The 20357-nt window shown below is 56.7% G+C and overlaps 1 protein-coding gene across 4 annotated transcripts in view; it reads right to left on the reverse strand.

Annotated features, from left to right (window-relative positions):
* NAV1 (neuron navigator 1) overlaps window positions 1–20357 on the reverse strand; it is a gene marked incomplete at its 5' end in the record, with an annotated part of 175319 nt that overhangs the window by 133462 nt on the left and 21500 nt on the right. Inside the window, one exon of one of the 4 annotated variants that reach the window (XM_080824032.1) lies at window positions 19186–19980. In XM_080824032.1, the coding sequence (XP_080680158.1) occupies window positions 19186–19980 (795 nt within the window). Of the gene's footprint in view, window positions 1–19185; window positions 19993–20357 lie in introns of those variants that run through there. The other 3 variants (XM_080824031.1, XM_080824026.1, XM_080824027.1) reach the window with 3 other exon arrangements.

Here is a 20357-nt window from a genome sequence, read left to right on the forward strand (position 1 = left end):
CTTGAAAAACACAAACCTGATGTCACTCCTCCCACTGAAAACCTTTCCTGTCTTTTTTTTTTTTTAAGATTTTATTTATTTATTTGACAGAGATCACAGGTAGGCAGAGAGACAGGCAGAGAGAGAGGAGGAAGCGGGCTCCCTGCTGAGCAGAGAGCCCGATGTGGGGCTCGACCCCAGGACCCTGGGATCATGACCCGAGCCGAAGGCAGAGGCTTTAACCCACTGAGCCACCCAGGCGCCCAAACCTTTCCTGTCTTTCCACTGGACGCAAGAACAAAATTCAGAATCCTGACCCTGAGCCCCAAGGCCACGGTTGGTCCAGGGCCTCCTTGCACACCCACCTTCCCTCCTCAGTGACCTTGCCACTCTCCTCAAACACCTGAGCCTGCTTCTATCTTAGACCACGGGACCCGGTGGAAGGCTCACTTCCATAGGGAAGCCCTCCCTGACCAGTCACTCTCATCTAAATCATCACACCCTTTCCTTTTCCTACAGAGCACTTACAGGGTGAACTAAGGATTCTTTTCTGTGATTATCCACTAAAGTCACCACCCTGCCCCCGCCCCCCCACCCGCAAAACTCTAAGTCCACAAAGAGAAGGAACGCATCCGTTCTCACTGCTGTAACCTTGGAGACTAAAACACTGCCTGGTATACAGCACACAACCAATGTGTGTCGGGGGTTTCCATATGCTGGTAGCGTAGGGAGGGGAGTCTGGAAAGGCTGGCAGGGCTGGCAAGGCAAGGGGACCAGGGCCGTCCACAAGAGAGGCAGCTCCAAAGCCACAGCCACCCCTCCTCTCATCAGCCTTCCAAGCAGCTGGGGCAGGGGTCACGTTCACCCATCCTAGTCCCACTGCACCTCTCCCTGGAGTCTCAATTCCCAGGGGACTTTCATGGTGGCACCCCCCGCAGGTGAGCCGTGCTGGGGCTGCTGGGAGAGGCTCGGGCACAGGCAGAGACACACCAGGTGGAAAGCCCGGCCTGGGCTCCCGCAGAGGCTTTGCAAGGGCCCTCGAGCAAACGTCACAATTCGTCCTTAAAAAATCACCCCATGAAGAGGCAGCAGACGCACAGCTCATTTCCATCTGAGCTCTCGAAGCCTGCTAAAGCCATCAGAGTAGGGGTGTTGGGGGGTTTGGGGGTGGGGGATGAGGTTGGGGGAACGTGAGCCTCCTGGCTCTGGGGCCGAAATACCAAACCCTGGTCGGCTTGTTTTTGAGAGTGTGGCTTGGACTTCTGCAGACATGACCTCATTCCCTTGCCTCCTGCTGTTACCAGCCTCATTTTTCTGAAGAGGGAAACTGAGGCGGCTTTCCAGATCCCAGGAACACTCAACCAGAGGAAGACAAACCAGAGGTTTCAAGTGACTTGAGCTGAGACCATTGGGCCCAGAGTTTTCTGGCCTATGAGGGCGACTCTGGTCAGTCAGACTGGCCCTTCCCAGGCCTGGCGGGGGCCTCCACCCTTGCCCCTCAAGGGAATGGCATTTCCCTCCATGTGGGACATTTGCCAGAAGAGGTTCCCTCAACCAACCCCCACAACCATGGAAAGCCACCTCTGACAGCCCCCCAGGTTCCACTGAGAGATTATATGAGTCTCCGTGGGTGGGAAGAACTGTGGAGCGACTTTTAAAAGCATATTTATGAGGTTTAAAAGCCACAGGGAGAGAGAGAGGTGCGTTTGTTACTTGACCCTAAAACCTCAGCAGATAGTTTTAAAAATTCATGGGTCAGGCCAACAGTGGCCATTTACTGAAGTGTGGCTGTGACAGACAACGTCCTCCTGCTCTTCCTCCCTCCCTGGGTTGACCTCCCCAAAGGAGGAGGATCACGGGACAGCAACAGAAGTTGGGAGACCCGGATTTGGGTCCTGGGTCTGCCACTCACTGGCCGGGTGACCTTAGGTACATTTTGCTTTTCGGCACCTCAGTGCTCTCAGCTGTTAGAGGGGACTGGACGATGAGGGCTGATCCCTGAGGTCCCTCCAGGTTCTGACACACTAGGCCTTGCCTGGGGCCCCACCCCACCGTCCTCTCTGCGGGGAGCACCGCCAGCAGAGACAACTCATCCCACTCCTTCAAGGATCTGCTCGGGGAGCCCCATCAGGATGTCCTAACTTAAAGTCTGAGGAAGGGGACAGTGGGGGAAAGTGCTAGGCCAGGAGTCCGAAGAGCTCTGGGTGGCTCTAGGCTGGACCTAAGGCCTCAGTTCCCTCCTCTGCGACACGAAAGGTTTGCGCCTCCTCTCCGTCTTTGACACCGTGATGCTGTGGCTTGCTGTGGAGTCAGGGGTCAGGGGATGTCCTCGGCGGTCCCTCCCAACCCCCCACACCGCCCACCAGCTGGACTGCCACTCCTGCTGAGGGAGCACTGTCTCTTGACCTTGCCTGGGAGCCTGGCTTCGCAGAGAGGGAGCTGGGTGCCCTCACCTCTATTCTTGGCTCTTGCTTTTGGATTCCATTCAGAGAAATCCTGACAAGCAACATGCCAGAGGGCGGCTGCCTGCTGGCTCTGCAAGGAAGGCCAGATGGAGCCATCTACTGCCTGGCTTCCCAGAAACCCCGGAATCCTCAAACCTGCAGGCCCTCAAAATCTCTGGCCGGGAGGGAGCTGGGAATGAGAGGGGCCAGCCGGACTGGGGCAAACGCAGAACTTCATCAGCCCTGCTCTGCTGCCTCTTCCTTCTCCAGGTCACAGGGTGGGCCATAACGTCCACGCGAGGACCGAGCCAAGGATTTCGGGGGCCCCGAGGATGGGCATGGACAGAGATGTCACTGGCTTCCTCCACCCATCATGCCTGGGTCTCTTTATCATAAATGCAAGCTCTTAGAGTCTAACCTCAGTCCTTCTTGCTACTACCATTTTTCTCCTGATCTCTCCTCCGTGGATATAAAGGACAGTCGCTCCACCGCCCTCACACACCATCCCCCACCCCATCTGTCTTTTCTCCCAGACTTATGTTTCCTACACTCAGAGCTGCTGGAAATAATATATAATTTTTTTGGGGGGGGTAAGGAGGGAGGCAAGACAAGAGTGGGTGTGGGGACAGACTCCCTTCCAATTATGTCTGGCTTAGGCTGATGCTAGTGTCAGTTTGCATTCCCTGAACACACAGGAGCCTAGAAGTGAGGAGGAAGCAAGAGATAAAGTGATGCTTGCCACCCCAGCCTTCGCCACGGGCAGGCCTAAGGAGCCCGGGAGCTGCGAATGAAGGGATCAGGAAGGTGGCATGTCTGGGAAGAGATGGGAATCTAGAGCCCCTTCCCTCAGCTCTGAAAACGTTTCCGTCCGGCCTCAGATCCCCATTCTCATGGGACTTACCTGTGAGGCGTGGCCTTCGCCCTTCGCCTGCCCACTCAGAGCTCCCTGCTCCCTCATAGGAGTTTGAGGAACTGAAACGGACGCCAATTTTAGTCCAAAGTGATCAAAGGAAACCAGAAAGGTAAAACTGTTTTCCCCAAAATCTCAAGAAGAGTAGCTCAAGGCAGATGGAATGGCTTTTTTTTTTTTTTTTTAAAAAGCTTCTGCACTGGCACAGATAATTGAGAGATGAGTGTGTTTGCGATGTTGATGGTAGAAACTCCAAAAGTCAGCAGGTTTGCTCTCAGGCTGGGAATGGGCAGGAGGCACAGGCCATTCTGGCCTTTTAATGAAGATTCTCCCCCAGTGTGACTGCAGAAAAGAAGCCAGGAGTTCTGAGCACCCTCCTGGAGCCCCCCGGTCTCTGAGCCAAGGAAGGAGTGATGGTGACCTGGCTGTCCTCAGGAATAAAGGGCAAGACAGAGGGCTCATGTCCTCATCCCCTCGTCCTTCCAGAGACAGAGACTGGAGGGGAGGAGAAGGCTTTTCCAAAGCTATTCTCCGCCTGGCGGTTTCCTGCACAGGATGGTGCTGGTAACGGGCGGGAACGGAGATGGAGGGCGCGCATGACCCTCCCCACCCCCCATGATGGGCCCCCAGCCGCAGGCATCTGATTTCTAAGCCGGCAGCTGAACTCCTGACAATGAGCTCCAGGAACTGAGAGTGTTGCAGGCACAATGAGGACAGGCTGTACCTGGGCAAACTGTGCAGAGCTGACCCCAGGAAAGGAGCAAGAGGTGCAGAGTGTCACGCGGCTCTGTGGCGGCGGCCGAGGCGAGGCAGAGGGACCCAGCCAGAGGAAGCCCTGAGCACAGCAGAAGGAGAGGGTTGGGAGAATGGGGGGTGCACCTCAGAGAGGGGAAGGTTGGGAAGGAAGAACTGTGGGTGGGAGGATGCTGGCGTCTTTTAATCAAATGCAAATTTAAGGCAGACGGCATGCAAACTGACATGTCTAATTTTTGTGTCTGCAGTTTGGGCGGTGTTTGGAGAGAAACGAGCATCCTGGGGGAGAGGCTTCTTGACAACTTGCTCAGCACGCACAGAAAAGACCTACAAATGAGTCATCGGGTGAACTCCGTGGGGATGAGGTGGCACGACAGAGGCGGGGCCCCAGGACCCCAAAAGGAGAAAAGGGGGCACCCTGGAGAGGATGGGCCTGGCTGCAGGGGGCAGAGAGGAGGTGAGGCTGGAGGCAGGCTGAGGGGAAAGGGGGCAGCTGAGGGCATGCTAAGGCTCGGGAGGAAGGGCCCAGGGAAGCACTGGGATCCAAGGACAAACCACCTGGGGGCTCCAGGGCACAAGGGCTGCTCTCCCCCACCGGAAGGGAAGTTCCCTGAGGGCAATACCCATGTTTCCCCCCACCTGACTGGTGGGTCCATGAGCATAGGGCTGAGTCTCCCCCCACAGGATGGGGCTCCTGAGGGCAGAGCCTCTGTCTCCCCTATCAGACTAGGGGCTCCCAGAGGACAGGGGCCATGTCTCCTTTCTCTACAACCTCCTATAGTGGGGGCGGATAGGCAACAATGAAATACTGCGACTAAGCCATCATTTACTGTCTACAAGGGCCAGGCATCGCGCTCAGCGAGCGCATTACGGACGTTAACTCATTGACTCTCCATGGCAATCTTATGAGACAGCTCTTGTGACATATTTAACAAGTGAAGAAACTGCCCCTCAGAGAGGCTAAAACAGTCCAGGTCTCAAGGCTGGTTAATACAAAGGCAGAATCTGAACTCAGGGCTGACTCATACTCTGTGCATTTGGCCACTATATTCTGTGTGCTTCCTCCCAAGACCCCAAGAGGGTAAGAGTGATGGCTTAGGGTATACAGAGCGGCTGCAAACAGCTTGAGTTGAGAAGCTGGGAACTTCATGATTGTGATTCAGAGATACAGTTTCAGGAGGAAACCCAATCTCTATGCAGCGTGTGGGAAAATGGCAGAAATCCAGCCCCTGCCCAGCCCCAGGCCAGAATTGGCTCCTCTGGCTCAGAAGCAGGGCTGGGCCTCTGTGGCAAATCCCTTCACACACCCCACTGGACATCCCACCCCTAAGGTAAAGCCAGGGGCCTCCCCTCACCCCAGCACCCTGGCCCCAACCTCATGCTTGTGGAAGTAATGGGTCACCATCAAACCCACCCATCTGTTCTCCCTTGAGATAAGGGAAGGAGCCAAGATGTCTTGGCCTCATCCCCCACCCCCAGATGTCCTCCCAGCTGTGTGTTAACCAGCCACTGGGGTGGATTTCATGCTTCAGCCCTGGAAGGATCTTTCAAGGACCACCACTGGGGTTGTGAGCCGATGCAGGGATTGGAGACAGGGAGGACAGTTTCTAAGGACCTGGGGTGGAGAGGGGACGTACACACCCAGGGTAAAGCTATGGGTCAGATCTGAGTCCCCTTCCCTACCCTGAGTGAGGACACTGACAGTTTCACCCCGCTCTAGATGGAATCCAGGCCCTGAGTTAAGGACTAGGGGTGGGTAGTGAACTTGAACAACCTCTGACTACCTTCTTCAAATCTGCTTCCAGTTCATAGTGTTTCTATTTTCATCAAAGTCTATAAACAACCAGCAGGCTGATGTATTACCCTAAAAACTTTGGACAAAGCCAACGTGCTTCTCCTGTCTCCTTGGGATGGGTCAGTCAGAGCCTACCCCCACGCCCCCCAGGGGAGACTGGCTGATGTCTTGGATGGGGCAGGCATGGCGCCGTGGGCATCCACACTCCACCACATGGGCGGGGGGCAGAAATGCCGGTCCACGGTACGAAAGGAGCTGAATCAGATGTGTGGCTGATCCCTGCAAGCCAGCTCTGTGTCATGTCCTATAATAAACTCCCCCTTTAGCTTAAGCTGCCTCCAGGGGGCTTCCACAGGTACAACCAAGAGTCTGAATGAACATATCAGAGCTAAACTGAAACAGGGTCAATAACAAGCCAATCCGTGAACGAAGCCCCTGGAAGCCTGGGTAACACGAGTCTGCAGAGCCAGGGTGATTAGGACGAGGAAGGCCAGGGGATCCGGAAGCCTGCAGGGGAGGGGGCAAGAGTGCCAACCCTCCTGATCATCTGTGGCATGCCAGAGGCTCCCTACTCTCTCCTGATTAATCTTCACAATCACCCCCCACGCAGGGGGTCACAAGCCCCATTCTACAGACAAGAAACAGGCTCAAAGAGTGCTAAGGACAGCCAGTTAGCAGGCATCAGAGTTTACCTGAAACCCTCCCAAGCAGGCAAGGTCCCAGAGACACGCAGGGCTCCGGGTCAGGCCACCAGAATCTTGATGTGTATCTGTCCCCTGTCACCTGACGTGCCGGTCATTCCAGACTGTCAGAACAGGGGTGCAGGGTGGAGGAATGAACACAGAAGGTAGTGAAGGCAAGAAAGCGTATCAACCACAGACTCTACCCACTGTCCCCAGCCTGGCAGCGAGACCCCAAGACAGTCCAGGGAATGTGCTTGGCTCTTAGCTCCTGGAGCCACCGCTCTTCCAGAGGAGACATCAGAACAGAGAACACTTTGGAATTAGGAACCTGGGCAGCTGCCCAGGAGGGTTTGCTGGGCCTGCGGACTTTTGCCAGCCGGTGTTCTCCACTGATGGGAGCCCCTGGAAGACTGTGCTTAAGACGGCAGGTGCATGAACTACACCGCTGGGGGCGGGGGGCGGGTCACACCCAGGCTCCCCCATTTCCTGGTTGTGTGATCCTGGGGAAGTTACTTAACCTCCCAGTTTCCTCATCAGTAAAGTGGGATTAAAAATAGCACCCGGGACGCCTGGGTGGCTCAGTTGGTTAAGCAGCTGCCTTCGGCTCAGGTCATGATCCCGGTGTCCTGGGATCGAGTCCCACATCGGGCTCCTTGCTCCATGGGGAGCCTGCTTCTCCCTCTGCCTCTGCCTACCGCTCTGTCTGCCTGTGCTCGCTCGCTCTCTCTCTAACAAATAAATAAATTAAAAAAAAAATAGCACCCAACTCCCCAGGTTGTTCTAGGTGACTCAATGAATTAATATACATAAAGTGCAGGGTGCCTGGGTGGCTCAGTGGGTTGGGCCTCTGCCTTCAGCCTAGGTCATGGTCTCAGGGTCTTGGGATCGAGCCCCGCATCGGGATCTCTGCTCAGCGGGGAGCCTGCTTCTCCCTCTCTCTCTGCCTACTTGTGATCTCTCTGTCAAATAAATAAATAAAATCTTAAAAAAAAAAAGAAAATATATATATATACACACATACGTAAAGTGCTTAAAACAATGCGTGATACATAACATGTAATAAAAGACAGATATTATTATTAGATAGACAGATATGATAGACATTACAGATACATAATAAATGATAGGTATTAGATAGATATTATAACACAACTAAATGATAGAGTCCTTGGGTCTTCCATGTAGCTAACCCTCCATCCCCAAGAGGCAGCACTCTGGAAATTAAATCTAGAAATCAGAGGCTACTGGGCAAGGGGGAACAAGAGAGGGAAGGAGCAGCTGTGCCCTGAGATGCAGACAGGGCTGAATCTGCCAAAAGGAGCCATGGGGCGGCCCTTTCCCATCTGTGCAGCCCTCCAGGAATCCTCCCAGAGCTGGGAGCTGCGGAGCCTGAGCCCTGTGTTACAACGGAGGACCTGAGGTTGAGGTCTTGAGCGGCTTATTCAAGATCCACAGTTAAGAGTGACTGATGCAAAAAAAAAAAAAAAAAAATAGTGACTGATGCAGGGGCATCTGGGTAGCTCCGCTGGTTAAAGCCTCTGCCTTCGGCTGGGGTCATGATCCCAGGGTCCTGGGATCAAGTCCCCATGTCAGACCCCCTGCTCAGCGGGGAGTCTGCTCCTCCCTCTCCCTTTGCCCCTCCCCCTGCTTGTGCTTGCTCTCTCTCTCTCTCTTTCAAATAAATAAGTAAGTAAGTAAGTAAATAAATAAATAAATAACACCTTTAAAAAAAAAAAGAGTGCCAGATCCAGGATTCACACTGAGAGGGACCAGAGGAAGGGCTTATCCTAGGCTGACATTCTGAGGCCCTGATTGTTCCTGATCATTCTAGTCATCCTCAGCCTGGCCAACTCAGGCCTGATCCTTCATGTCCTGTCAGGAAGCCCTCTTCCTGCAGCTCCTGGCCACAGCCCTGGCCACAGCCCAGGCCACACGCTGTATTACAATTGCCCACCTGCGCTCTGCTTCCTGGACTAGACAGCGAGAGCCTCGGGCAGCAGGGGCTGGCAAACAGGTGGCACCTGAGGAATGTCTGGTGAGGCTGGAAAGAACGCATTCTTACAGACCTGGGCTCTCAGGACCACTGCAAGACTGGTTTGGCCTAAAGGTTCTAGAATGTCTGGAGTGCATGGGAAGCAAAAAGATGCTACTTCTTGTGCAAGAGGCAGTGGAGCCTATGGTGAAATGGATGAGTCTGAATCAAGCCTCATCTGACTCTTAGCTTCACTACGAACTTGCCAAGTGACCTCGGACAAGCCGTGTGGCCTCCCTTGACTCCTCTAAGTTTCCGCATACTTCAGTCTTGTGCAAGAGTCGGGTGGTCAGTCTACAGAAATGCACCAGGAGGGGCATACAGCACTGGCTGGTAAAAAACACGAAACGCTCCCACACCAGCAGGCAAAGTAAGTGCTTCCTTGGGCCCTCAGGTGCTCCTCCTGCCACCCTGATCTCGCCGTCCCTTCCTCTGGGACTTCCACATTTGGCATCCACAGAGTTAACATCTGGCATAGTGGAGGACCCCCGGGATTCCTCCAGTTCTGTAGCCTGCAAGAGTTGTGAAATATTTTGCATGTGACCCTTGATTAATATCTCTTTGTGAGGATGAAATGGGTTTATTTTTTTTTTTAAGATTTTATTTATTTTAGAGAGAGAGAGAGAGATCACAAGTAGGCGGAGAGGCAGACAGAGAGAGAGGAGGAAGCAGGCTCCCCACTGAGCAGAGAGCCTGATGCGGGGCTTGATCCCAGGACCCTGGGATCATGACCTGAGCCGAAGGCAGAGGCTTTAACCCACTGAGCCACCCAGGAGCCCCTAAAATGGGTTTATACAAGCAAAGCCCTCAGCTGAGCTGGCAAACAGTAACTGCTCAATAGATGCTAGTCACGATTTTGCTAATCTCCAGTGACTCGCGTCTGTGAATGTTCAATGGTCCACCACGGACCCTCAGGATGAAGGTTTCTGACCTTCCTGCAGAGTCCAAAGCCTCGATTAAAGTCTCAGGCACTGAGAACTTCCTTCTAGGGAGCCCAAACCCTGCAGCCAGGCCCTTGGAGGCCCCAAAGCCACAAGCTTAGCTGAGGGTGCCAAGCAGGGCAGCCTTGCCCCAGCATTCCTGGGCTTTGGGGTGGCAGCGAGAGCAGGAGCAGCCTCTCCACTCTGCCTGCTGTGAGCAAACCCCACTGGGTGGGTGGGGTGTCAGGCAGCTCAGGGACCGAGCCTTGTCCCTGCACCCAAGAAGGCCACCCCTCATGGTGGCTGCTGTCCTTCACGGCAGCACTGGCCTGTCTCCCTGCCTCACTGCTGCTTTCTCTGCTGCCATAACCCCTATCCGGGTGCTGCAGCAGGGGCAGGATGACAGGGAGGCCAAGCGGTGAGCACGGCGGCAACCCCTGGACACCACGTCACCGTCAGGGCCACGGAGCATCCATGCAGGACGGGATCTACATACACACTCAGACAACCCCTGAATTCCAGGACCTCTTGGGGATGCCCAGATTCCGGGACAAAACCAAGGCCTCTATGACAGAACACCCTAGCTCCTGCAACAACAGAACCCCGTGGCAACGTCCAGTACATGGCAACTGGAACTATCTAGCAGCATCATGAAGAACAGAGGAAGGTGACGATTTGAGTGTAGGGTAAGGTTCCTAAGCCTTCACCAGGGCACCCTCATTCCCTAGGAGCCCTTCTACCCTGCAGTGGGGGGCGCTGTTCCCTTCACTCCCTGAAGGACCATCTGCTTCAAGGGCTCCCAAACCAGCTAGTCCTAATCCAGTCCTCCCACTCCATCCAAGCAAGGCGGGGGGGACCGGAAAGCATCTTCCCTTGTGCCAAGCGTTTTTGATTCCTTTAAATAGCTCCCCAACTTCCAACTCCTTCAGGAAGGCAACCTGGATGGAACAAGTGAGCTAGGAGCTGAAATGTGGCCTCTACACTACTTACGCCCACACTCAGGGTGGGTTATGCATTGGTCCTGTGTGTATAGTCTGGTTCAGGCCTTGCTGTGGGCACTCCCCAGGGCTGGGGGGAGGGGTGCAGTGCCAATCCCTGGGTGGGCGAGGGAGCTGTACCTCCGGCCCCATCAGAACAGCTGCTAATCAAAGGGACCACCTCTGGGCACCGAGACGTCCTCTCTCTCTCTGCAGAGGGAGCAAGGGCAATTTTCACTTAAGCAAACAGATTCAGGACTTGAGAAACCCCCGGGCTGGCTGATCTCATCAATCAGCAGCCTCTCCAAAGTACCAACGGGCACCGGATTCCTTTGGGGATCCTTCGGGGCAAACCCTGACTGCTCTCCTCTGTTTAAATGTCACCCGGAGCTTACAGTCGAGCCCCAGCGCCGCCCACTCGGGTCCGTCATGCCCCTGTCCATTTGCCCAGGTTCATTCCCTCTCTCACTTCCTGTGCCACCTCTCCTCCAGCAGACAGGACTCCATGATCAAGCCCCTCATTCACCTCCTCCTTCCACCTTCTGGTCCCTCCCATCTCTGCTGCTGGGATCCCAACCTCTGAAACCACATCACTTCTCCAGAGCGTCCCCTCCTCGCCCGCTGCCTCGGTGCGCGCACCCTCGCCCCACGCACCGACTCTTACCCCCCTTAGCCCTTCCAAACTTGGTCACAGCACCTGTCACCACTGCCTGGCACAGGAATGAGTGCAGTCTTTCTCGCCTCCTCATTTAGCCTGTCAGAAGCTAGGAGGCAGTGCCCAGAGCCTCAATCTCAGGGGCACCAGAGCTTTGCCCAGAGGGAACACTTGAGAGGTTAATTCTGAACTCACTGGAATCAAACTCAGCTGCAGGGGGGCTGGGGGTGGGGGTCTCGAGGCTTCTGGAAGCAGCAGTGTCGCAGGGGTTAAGTTCCAATCCTGGCTCTGCTGCTCACTTGCTCCACTAGCTTTGGGCAGATTCCCTACAGTTCAGTGCCTCAGTTTCCTCATTAGTAAGTACCAGGATCACGGGATGATTGTGAGCACTGACTTACTGCACATCAGGAACGAGAACAATGCCTCTTATACGCCAAGTGATGGATACGTGTGTTACTGCCGTTAGATTACTGTCCTCTCTGGTCCTACGTGCTCCCCCAGCAGAGTCGGGTCTCAGAACTCCTGGGAGGCAGCTCCTCAGCTTGGGATGGTGGGAGTCTTCGGCCCCGTGGCAGCTTCTGGAGCTTGCAGAGAAAAGCCAAGGCCTCCTGGGTGGCTGCCAGCTTCCCCAAAAGGGAAGGGCCTATTTAGTGAGTCATCAAGGGCAAAGGGAGCCTGTGTCCGAGGAGTCTGAGGAGTCCCCAGCACTCACAGTGCCCTTCTGGGAGAGAAGCCAGGGAGACCGAACCCCTGCAGCCTCTGCCTGGGGGTCCCTTTGAGGGAAATCATTCCACCCTGGTCATATCTCAGACTCTTTCGAACCTGTCCAATTCCCGCATACACACAACACAAGCACACAAACGTACCTTGAGTCTGTGCACATTTGTCGGAGCCCGGTGACGGTTCCATGGGACCCCCACTAACCTCTGGGCATCCAGCATTCACACCCTGCCTCCCAACCTCACCTACGTTCCTAGGGTTAACGCTGTCTGCCATACGCCCTATGAACCCAGTACCTCCGCACACTCACCCAAGCCTTGCTTCTTCGACACTCACTACGCTCCCACCCGGCCCGAGGTCCCCATTTACAGCCGGCTCTCCATCAAAACATCTGGGATTTAGGACATCACTGCACCTCCCAGACCAGATCATACGTGATGACACCCCAACTGGATACCCAGGAGGCGACCCGGCATCCCTGGGGACCAACACGGGCAGCACTGACAGCATCCCTTGGGTCTTCTGGGCTGTGCCTGCTTTTGGTTTCCACATCCTCAGGGCATAAGAGCGAGCACCCCAAGTCCAGAGCGAGAGCTACGGCCCAGAAATTAGAGGGCTGCGGAGAACGCACCCACTCCAGTGGCCCTGAAGTGTGTCATTGAGATGTCTAAAATAGACTCGACCACGGCCCAGGCCCAGGCCCAGGCCCAGGCCCAGCCCCTGGGGAGCCCTGGCGGCCTTGCTGAGGTTTGGCTGGAGTTGGCTTGGACAACTGTGGGTCTAACGCATGATGAACAAAAGAGCTGGCAGCCAGAGCCTGGGACCTGCTGGAGCCAAAGTTTTCAGGGTGAACCTGCACCCTGCCACTGGGCCGGGCTCCACACTCTCCCACACCCCCACCCACCACTGCAGCACTGCAACAGCCAGAGGAGGCTGGGGGCTCCAGCTGGGTCCCCATTCTCCTCCACTTTGCTCCCCACCTCTGCAATCTGCCCCTCCTCCTGCTAGAGGCGTAGGTCCTGATAAAAGAGGAGAAGCCCTGACCCACCCCTCTTATTCCAGCCACACGTGCTGTGCCCACACTTCGCCATGGCAGTGACCGTGCCGGACACCCCCTTGGCACAAGGCTACTCCTCCCTCAGCCTCCAGCCCGGAAACAGAAACAGCTCGGGAGCGCCTTCCCAGTCTGCACCTTGATCCCTGCTGGTCAGAAGGCAGCAGAGACCTGTGTACACCCATCGAGGCAGAATGGAACCCTGAGGGTCCTTGTTTTATCTCAGGAGACCCGGTCCCCAGAAGCAACGGGAGGGAAGGTGTGGGACATGTGTCCGCGTGGAGGGCTGACCACAGCATTCCAAGGGCTTCTATGGACAGAGCGTGCCCACTCAGGGCCAGTGAGCTGCGCCTGGCCCCCCAGCCCTTCCTGTGCAAGAGAGGGAAGGCTGCAGGCTCCAGGGACTTCAAACGCATCTGGGTAATCCAAACAGGGTGTGGGAGGAGGTCAGCCATCGCAAATCAGAACCAGGTGGCGGCCGTTTCCCCTCCGCTGGCTGGCGCAGGGTTTCCAGGCAGCGAGAGGAGCCTGTGGGGAGGAGGCCAGGTTGGACCCAGAGAACACTCCGCCAGGTGCTGAGATGCAGACATTAGGAGCAGGCGGGTGGGGGTGGGGGGTGGAGGTTCGGTCCAGGTGGGGAGCAGGACTCCATTAGGCCCAGCAATCAGGGTGAAGGGGTGGCTCCTCTTCCTATCAAGTCTTATTCCAAAAGGAAAGACAAATGGGAGGAGAAAGTAGGTAACAAAGGGAGAAAAGATGCGGTGGAATATGGCTAGGTGGGGCACCTGGGTGGCGCAGTCGGTTAAACGTCTGCCTTTGCTTGGATCATGATCTCTGGGTCCTGGGATCGAGCCCGGCATCGGACTTCCGGCTCTTTGGGGAAGAGAGAGTTTCCCTCTCTCTAGCCCTCTGCCCCTCCCCACCACTTGTTCTTTCTCTCTCTCTCAAATAAATAAATAAAATCTTGAGAAAAAAAAAGACTATGGCTAGGTGTCTGACCTCAAATATAAGAGGGGGCCTCTGAAAGACAGGCTAGCTAAACCTGTAAGGATCCAAATGGCAGGTTTGGACCCAGGGGTGGAAATTCTCAGAAAGAAGACTCTTAACTCTTAACTCAAGAGGCTCTCCGATAATGAGTGCTTTCCAGGAAAATAAGGTAGTGAGCCCTCTGTCACTAGGAGTGTGTAAACAGAACACCCACCTGCCTCTGATGCTATAGAGGGATTAATTTCAGCTTTAGGTGTGGGTGGCTCAACTAGACATTTCCGTTCTGTGGTTCTGTGAGATCCCAGGGAAGGGTGGGGGAGGACAGGGCTTTTCTCTCCCTGGCCGTGCACGGAGACACTGCAGCGAGCTGTGGAGATGGATGGGCAAGCAGGGTGCTCGGCAGCAGTTAGGGAGCCTGGGGGCTCTGCTCCCCCTGCTCAATGCAGGACTGGCGCAACTTGAGCAAGTGGTACAAGGAGCAAACTGCACCTTCAGCACTTGGGCTCAGAGGCTGTGAGGAGCGGGTGGGTGTGTGTGCGGAGGGACAGTTCCAGAGAGGAGAAAGACTGGAAGTTAGCAGGAGAACGTGTCTGGCGTTGGCAGTCTAGGTTTGGGGACAGGTCATGGCAGAGCGGCAGGGGGGGCAGCTGTAGCCACAGTAGCAGATGTATGTGTGTGTGGGGGGGTGTAGAATAGGAGGGAAGTATGGGGAAACACCCCAGGATTCCAGGCGACTTAGTCCTGTTACCCACTCAATCCACATCTAGAAGGGGCCTATGGCCTGGGGTTGGAGCCACCCCTGATGAGAAAAGGCATCTCCATGAGTGGGAGATGAGAAGCAGAGAAGCTATCTCCAGGCCCTTCGGCTCCATCTGCTTCTCCCCAGAGCAGAGGAACTGCCCCCAAGCCCTACTCATGCATCCATCTCTCAGGGGCAGAGCTGTGGCTGCCGTTCGAGGACCTGGATGGGGCCCGTGGAGAGCACTAAGCTTGGACAGAGAAGAAAAAGTTCTGAGCACATGAGAAAAGAAATGTTCTCCTCAGTGCTAACCTTGAGGAAGGCAGGAGGCCTTAGAGATGGAAGGTTCTAGGCCAGTTTCTCCACATGCATGCTAACCTTCAGACACCCACACTATGCCACAGCCCTTCCTTCTGCCTGTGACCTATGAGCATCCTCCCGTGAACTGCTGGGCCCAGGGGAAGGCTAAAGGCAAGCTTTGTCCTCCTGTTCCTGCTAGGCCTCTGGAGAAACCCTGGGAAGGCCTCAGGAGTGGCTCTAGGCGTGGTGCCTCTGACCTGAGGGAACTGGAGAGTCTGCACCAATCACCTGTCTCCTCTGGGCATCAGCTCTTTCGGGAGAACTCACCATAACTACTCTACCCACCCAGACCCCCCAGTGCTTTGAAGAAAAAGTAATTTCTTCTCTTCCCCTATTCAAACCACTCCAGAACACATTCTGTAGAGTAAGTCCCACCCTAGCCCCCCTAAAACCAACATCAACCAACTGGCTTAGACATGGATGACTTCCGGACTTCCCTATCCTGTTGTTTGCCTTGAGCCTCCAAGAGCCTCACTGTTGCCATGGCAACCTCTCCCATCGGTCCAGACACCTTCTTGAAGAAGTGGGACCAGGAATTCCAACCACCTGGGTTCCTTGACACCCTGACCTTGGGCTGCCTTAGCTGTTCCACTCTGTCCCTTTACTTAGAGGGTTGAAGAAGGGAACGCTGAAGTGTGGGGAGTCAACAAACTGATTTTCCTTTGAGAGCCTTAGGCCCAGGGCTGGTGAGGCAAGAAGAGTGTGGTGTGGGATGGTATTATGCATTGAAATGGCCTGGGGCATTTTCAAGGTCTGACCACCTTCATCTGCAGCCCCCTTCCCATCACTATAGGTGGGGAAGAGCCATGAGAGGGTCTCTTCCATTCACAAATGGGGAAATTGGGTTCTAGAGGAGGTCGCAGAGCTCAGAACTTCCACACAGGGAACTCAGGACCACAGTTTCCCACCCTTCCCCAGGCCCAGGTCTGGTGACATTTCCTCTTGGAGCCAAACTGCCTGATGTGGACCATCGGCCAGGGTCTAAAGACATCTGACTCCTGGAACTGGCCCATTTTCCCCTGGGCACTCACCCTTCAGCCTTCTAAGTTTCCAGGGTTCCCCGGTGGGACCCTAGTTATTTGGCAGCTTCCAAAGCAAGGGAAGGGGCACGGAGCCTGCCCAGACCATCTGGGTCCCAGCTGATTTCTGAGAAGGGAGTGACTGAATTTCAGCTCTTCTTTTTTATTCCAGAAAAGCTCTTATTTGGGGCTGCCTTACCCCCTCTCCCCCAGAAATTGGGTTTTGGCAGCTTCTTGGGTCTGGGATGGTACCTAGGAGTGCATGACCTTTGACCCTCAGCTTCCCAGGTAGGGAGCAAATACTCTGTTTTTAGTCACCATTGTGAGGCATCGAGGCTGCCATTTTTCTCAGAGGCCACCCTGCTCTCCAGGGAAGGCTGGTCCTGACAACCTGGAACACCTTCCCAGGTTTGGAGAGACTGAGCAGCTCTATTGTCCCCTGGCTCCTCAACCCTCTACCACAACTCTCCCCTTCACACAGAAGAGAGATTTCACCTGAGGGCACCAGCTCCCACCCCCTTCCCTCCCCACCACCCTGTGATGCCAAGCCCTGTCCCTCCAAATCCTACCCACACGCCCCACCCCACCTTGGTTCTCACAGCCCCAAAGAATCTAGTATGTCTGCCAGACTTTCCACCCTCTCCCCCCAGCAGAGATCTTAGCCCCTCAGCCCCTCTGCAGGGTCAGCGGGGCAGGTCGCCAGCCCATGTCCAGAGACACTTGCCTTAGGCCCCTCCTGACCTGCTGACTCCCCTTTCTCAAACAGGCCTTCCACATGGAGCCAGCGACTGAGGACCACAAGCAGAACCTGGCTTCCATCACTAACTCAGAGCTGGCTCTAATCAAGCCCTCGGTGCTTTTGACCTTGTATTTCCCCAGCTAGGAAGTGGGGTACGGGGGTGTTTTCTCCTTATCTCCAAGGTTCCTGAGAGGCTGCGGCACCTCTGACTGCGCCAGACCCCAGTGTGCTTTGGGAATGACAACCGCCGATCAGGAGTAAGGGACCCCAGCTCAGCTTCCCCCCACCCCATCTCCTGCCCTCCACCGCCACCCCCAGCCAGCTCTAAGACTATCCGTCAGGGTTTCCGAGGTACTGTCTCTTGAAGAACAACTAAGGAGGTAGCCAGGTCCTGGGGCGGTGCTGGGTCTTGCCTGTCTGGGGACAGCCCAGATCAGCTAAGACATCCCAAAGAAGTGAAGCCCTGACCTTGAAAAGGGAGCGGTGCCCTCTAATTTTCTGAGTTCCTGACACTGCCCTCCCCTCCCCAGGACAGTCAGACACTCAATTCCTCTCCTCTAGGACCATCCACACCCCATCCATATCCGCTTCCAAATGCCTGGGGAATGTTCCTCCGCCAGCCAGCCTGCCCTGCCCTGCCCTGTGCTTCCTCTTGCCTCCGACACAATCCAACTGTCACCTCCTTAAGCTTAAAGAGCTCTCCTTTCCAGTCTTCCTCCATCACAGGGTCCCCTTCCATTTTCTCCATGGCCCTCCTGACGTCTCGAATGATTTCATCTCTTGTCTGTCTCACCCCATTAGACTGTAAGCTCCTTGAGGGCCACGGTTGGCAAAAGGGAGCCACTCTCCCTTTGCAGCAGGAGGCTGCCCGGTCAGCTTCTGCACCTCCGAACCCCCAATATCGCCTTATCCCTGACGAGGCCGGGGCTTTCAGGAAGGGCTCTCCTAGGGAAAAGGCTGCTTTTCCCCTCTTTGCCCTTGTCCAGTCTCCTGACCACCGCTGCAAAGCCAGAATGTGGCCTGCCAGGAGAGGCTCCCCATCCAAGCTCCAAGAGGCTCTTGCCCTGGTCAGCGGTTCCTCATGCTGGCCACCCCGGGGCCCGGGGGTCCGGGGATGACAGCAGCAGGTCCAACCAGTCTTCTCCAGCTCTGCGTTCTCCAGGGCTGCCAATCCAACACCCCCATTCTCCATCCACCCACCGGCCCCAGCTCCTCCGGCGGGTCCTCGGACAGCAGCCCGCGTCGGCCCCGCCCCTTCACACGCGCACGAACACGCCCCTTCCCAGCCCCCAGCGGGGCGGGCAGCCTGCCTGGTACCCGGGCAGCTCGGGTTCGGGTCCCTCGGCGCCGGAGGACCCACATCCCAGCCACCGCAACAAGTCCGCCGAGCCTAGGAGGCCCGCTGGGGCTCCAGGCCTTGCCGCCGTCCTCCCGTGGCCCCGGCGCGACCCGTGCCGGCTCCCGAGGCGCGGCAGCCCTGCGTCCTGCACATCCCGGACCTATCCCTCTCAGGGCGAGGGCTCTCCGCGGGGAAAGCAAGCGCAGTTCCGGGGCCCGCTCCGGGTTTTTTGCATAGACTCTCCAGGCTTGGAGAACAATGGAGCTGCTCTCTGCGCTTCCTCCGCCTGAGCAAGCTTTGTTCCTCCCTTCCCGCCCGCTCAGCTTCCATTAGCCAAAGGGCAAAGGCTTCCCCGTCAACCAGGAGTCTCTACGCCAGACCCCAGACCTTTCCACACTCTGTATAAAACCTGGGGGGTAGGGATTTGGGCCTGGGCCTAGGCCGAAGTGCAGGACGAACATCCAGATGCGCACAGCTGGCTGCCCGCCCGCCCCCTGGCCCCAGACGTGTCTCCTTGCCAGAACCCCCACACCCGGGAAATCCGACTCGCGCTCCCACGGAGGATACACAGAGGAAGTGGAGCCTCAGCTCTGCTCTGGGGCCAAACAGCCCTCACATCTGCTTTCCCCACATCTGTCCTCTAGATCCGGGCTCTCACTGGACTCTCCCCTAGCCATGCTGGATGCTCTCTCGCCAAGCACAGATCACAACACCACTAAGGTCTCCATCAGCCCCCGATTTTGCCATATTAGGATTCTGGGCTTTAAAATTACAGGAAGCTAATAGGCTCTATTTCTGAATATCTGTGACCCCCCCCCCCACGCCATTGTCCAGCCTCACCTAAGGCCAGATGTCACCGGGACAGCCTGGTGACATCTTTAAGAAAGCGCACTTTAGCCATGCGCATCTGGAGGGAGGCCAGCCCTGCACATCTGGGCCCAATGCCCCCTCACAACCTGACCGAAATCTGGAGAGCCCCATCGGGAGGAGGAGAAAAGAGAGGGGGGCTGTGCTCTCCCCACACCTTCCCTTGCAGCTGGCTAGGAGAGAGCAGGGGTGGGGCGGGGAGGCAGGACTTACCCAGCATCTGGCTGAACAGCAGCTGCTCCAGGTCTCCCAGCACGGTCACCACGAGCTCGGGGTCCACTTTGAGGAAGGCGCGCTCCTCCTGGCCCTTGGCGGAGGGCACGGGCCCGGAGCCCTTTTGCGCCTTGGCCTTGCTAGAGAGCAGCTCGTCGTCCGACTTGCCATCGTCGCTCACGGCTGCCTCAGGAGCCTTGCTGAGCGGCTTGACCTCGGCGTAGGGGCCGCGCGGGATCCGGCTCGGCTTCCCCAGGCTTGGCGCGAGGGGAGCCAGGGGGGTCTTGGCGCCGCCCGCCGGGCTGCCCTTTGCCTGGAAGAGCGAGTGCTCCGACTTGGACAGCGTCTTGGACATAAGCGGAGCTTCGCGGCCTTTGGACCCCGCCTTGCCCAAGCCCTTGGGCGCCTTGGCCATATCGTCGCTCCACTCGGGCTCATAGAGCTGCAGCTTTTTCTCCGAATCGGTGAGGAACGAGAGGTTGGTTAGCGACTTCTGCTTGCGCAGGTTGGAGGTGGGAGGCCCGCCGGGGACTCGGCTGTCCACGCTGCCAGACTTGAAGACCTTCAGCTCGGCCGCGCTGGCCTTGGCCATGCCGCTACCGCCGCCGGGCGCCTTGGCGCGCTTGGGCAGCATGCCTCTGCCGTCCGCCGCTGCTGCCTTCCTACCGGCGCCCCGAGGCTCGTCCGCGCCCTCGTCCCCGCCGCCGCCGCCGCTCAGCTCCACCTCGGGCTGCACGCTCTTGACGCTGCTGCCCAGCATTCTGCCCGCGAGGAGCGCATGGACGATCCGCTCGTCTGCAGGCACGGCGGGGGCGGGGGCGGGGGCGGGGGGGGGCGGGAGCGCAGGGAAGAGGAGGCGGGGGAGGGGAGGGGGAGAGAAAGGACGGAAGAAACCGAGGAAGATGGGGGAGAGGAGGAGGGGAGCGAGGGAGGAGGGAGACAGGCAAGCGAGGGCGCAGGGGAAAGAAACGCAAGGAAGGAAGAGGGGAAAAGGAAAGAGCGAGGAAACCGTGGGGCGATGGGGCGGGGCCGGAGGAAAAGGGGCGGGGCGGGGAAAATACAAATTAAAATTTAGAAATCAATCAAAGGAAGAATGGAAGCCCGGCTGCTCCGCGGGCGCGCAGAGGTGCTTCGATGCCCGGGTCCCGGCCCTCTGCCTGCCCGCCTGTCTG

Source organism: Martes martes (assembly GCF_963455335.1).
Source record: "Martes martes genome assembly, chromosome: 15".
NCBI classification, from domain to species: domain Eukaryota; kingdom Metazoa; phylum Chordata; class Mammalia; order Carnivora; family Mustelidae; genus Martes; species Martes martes.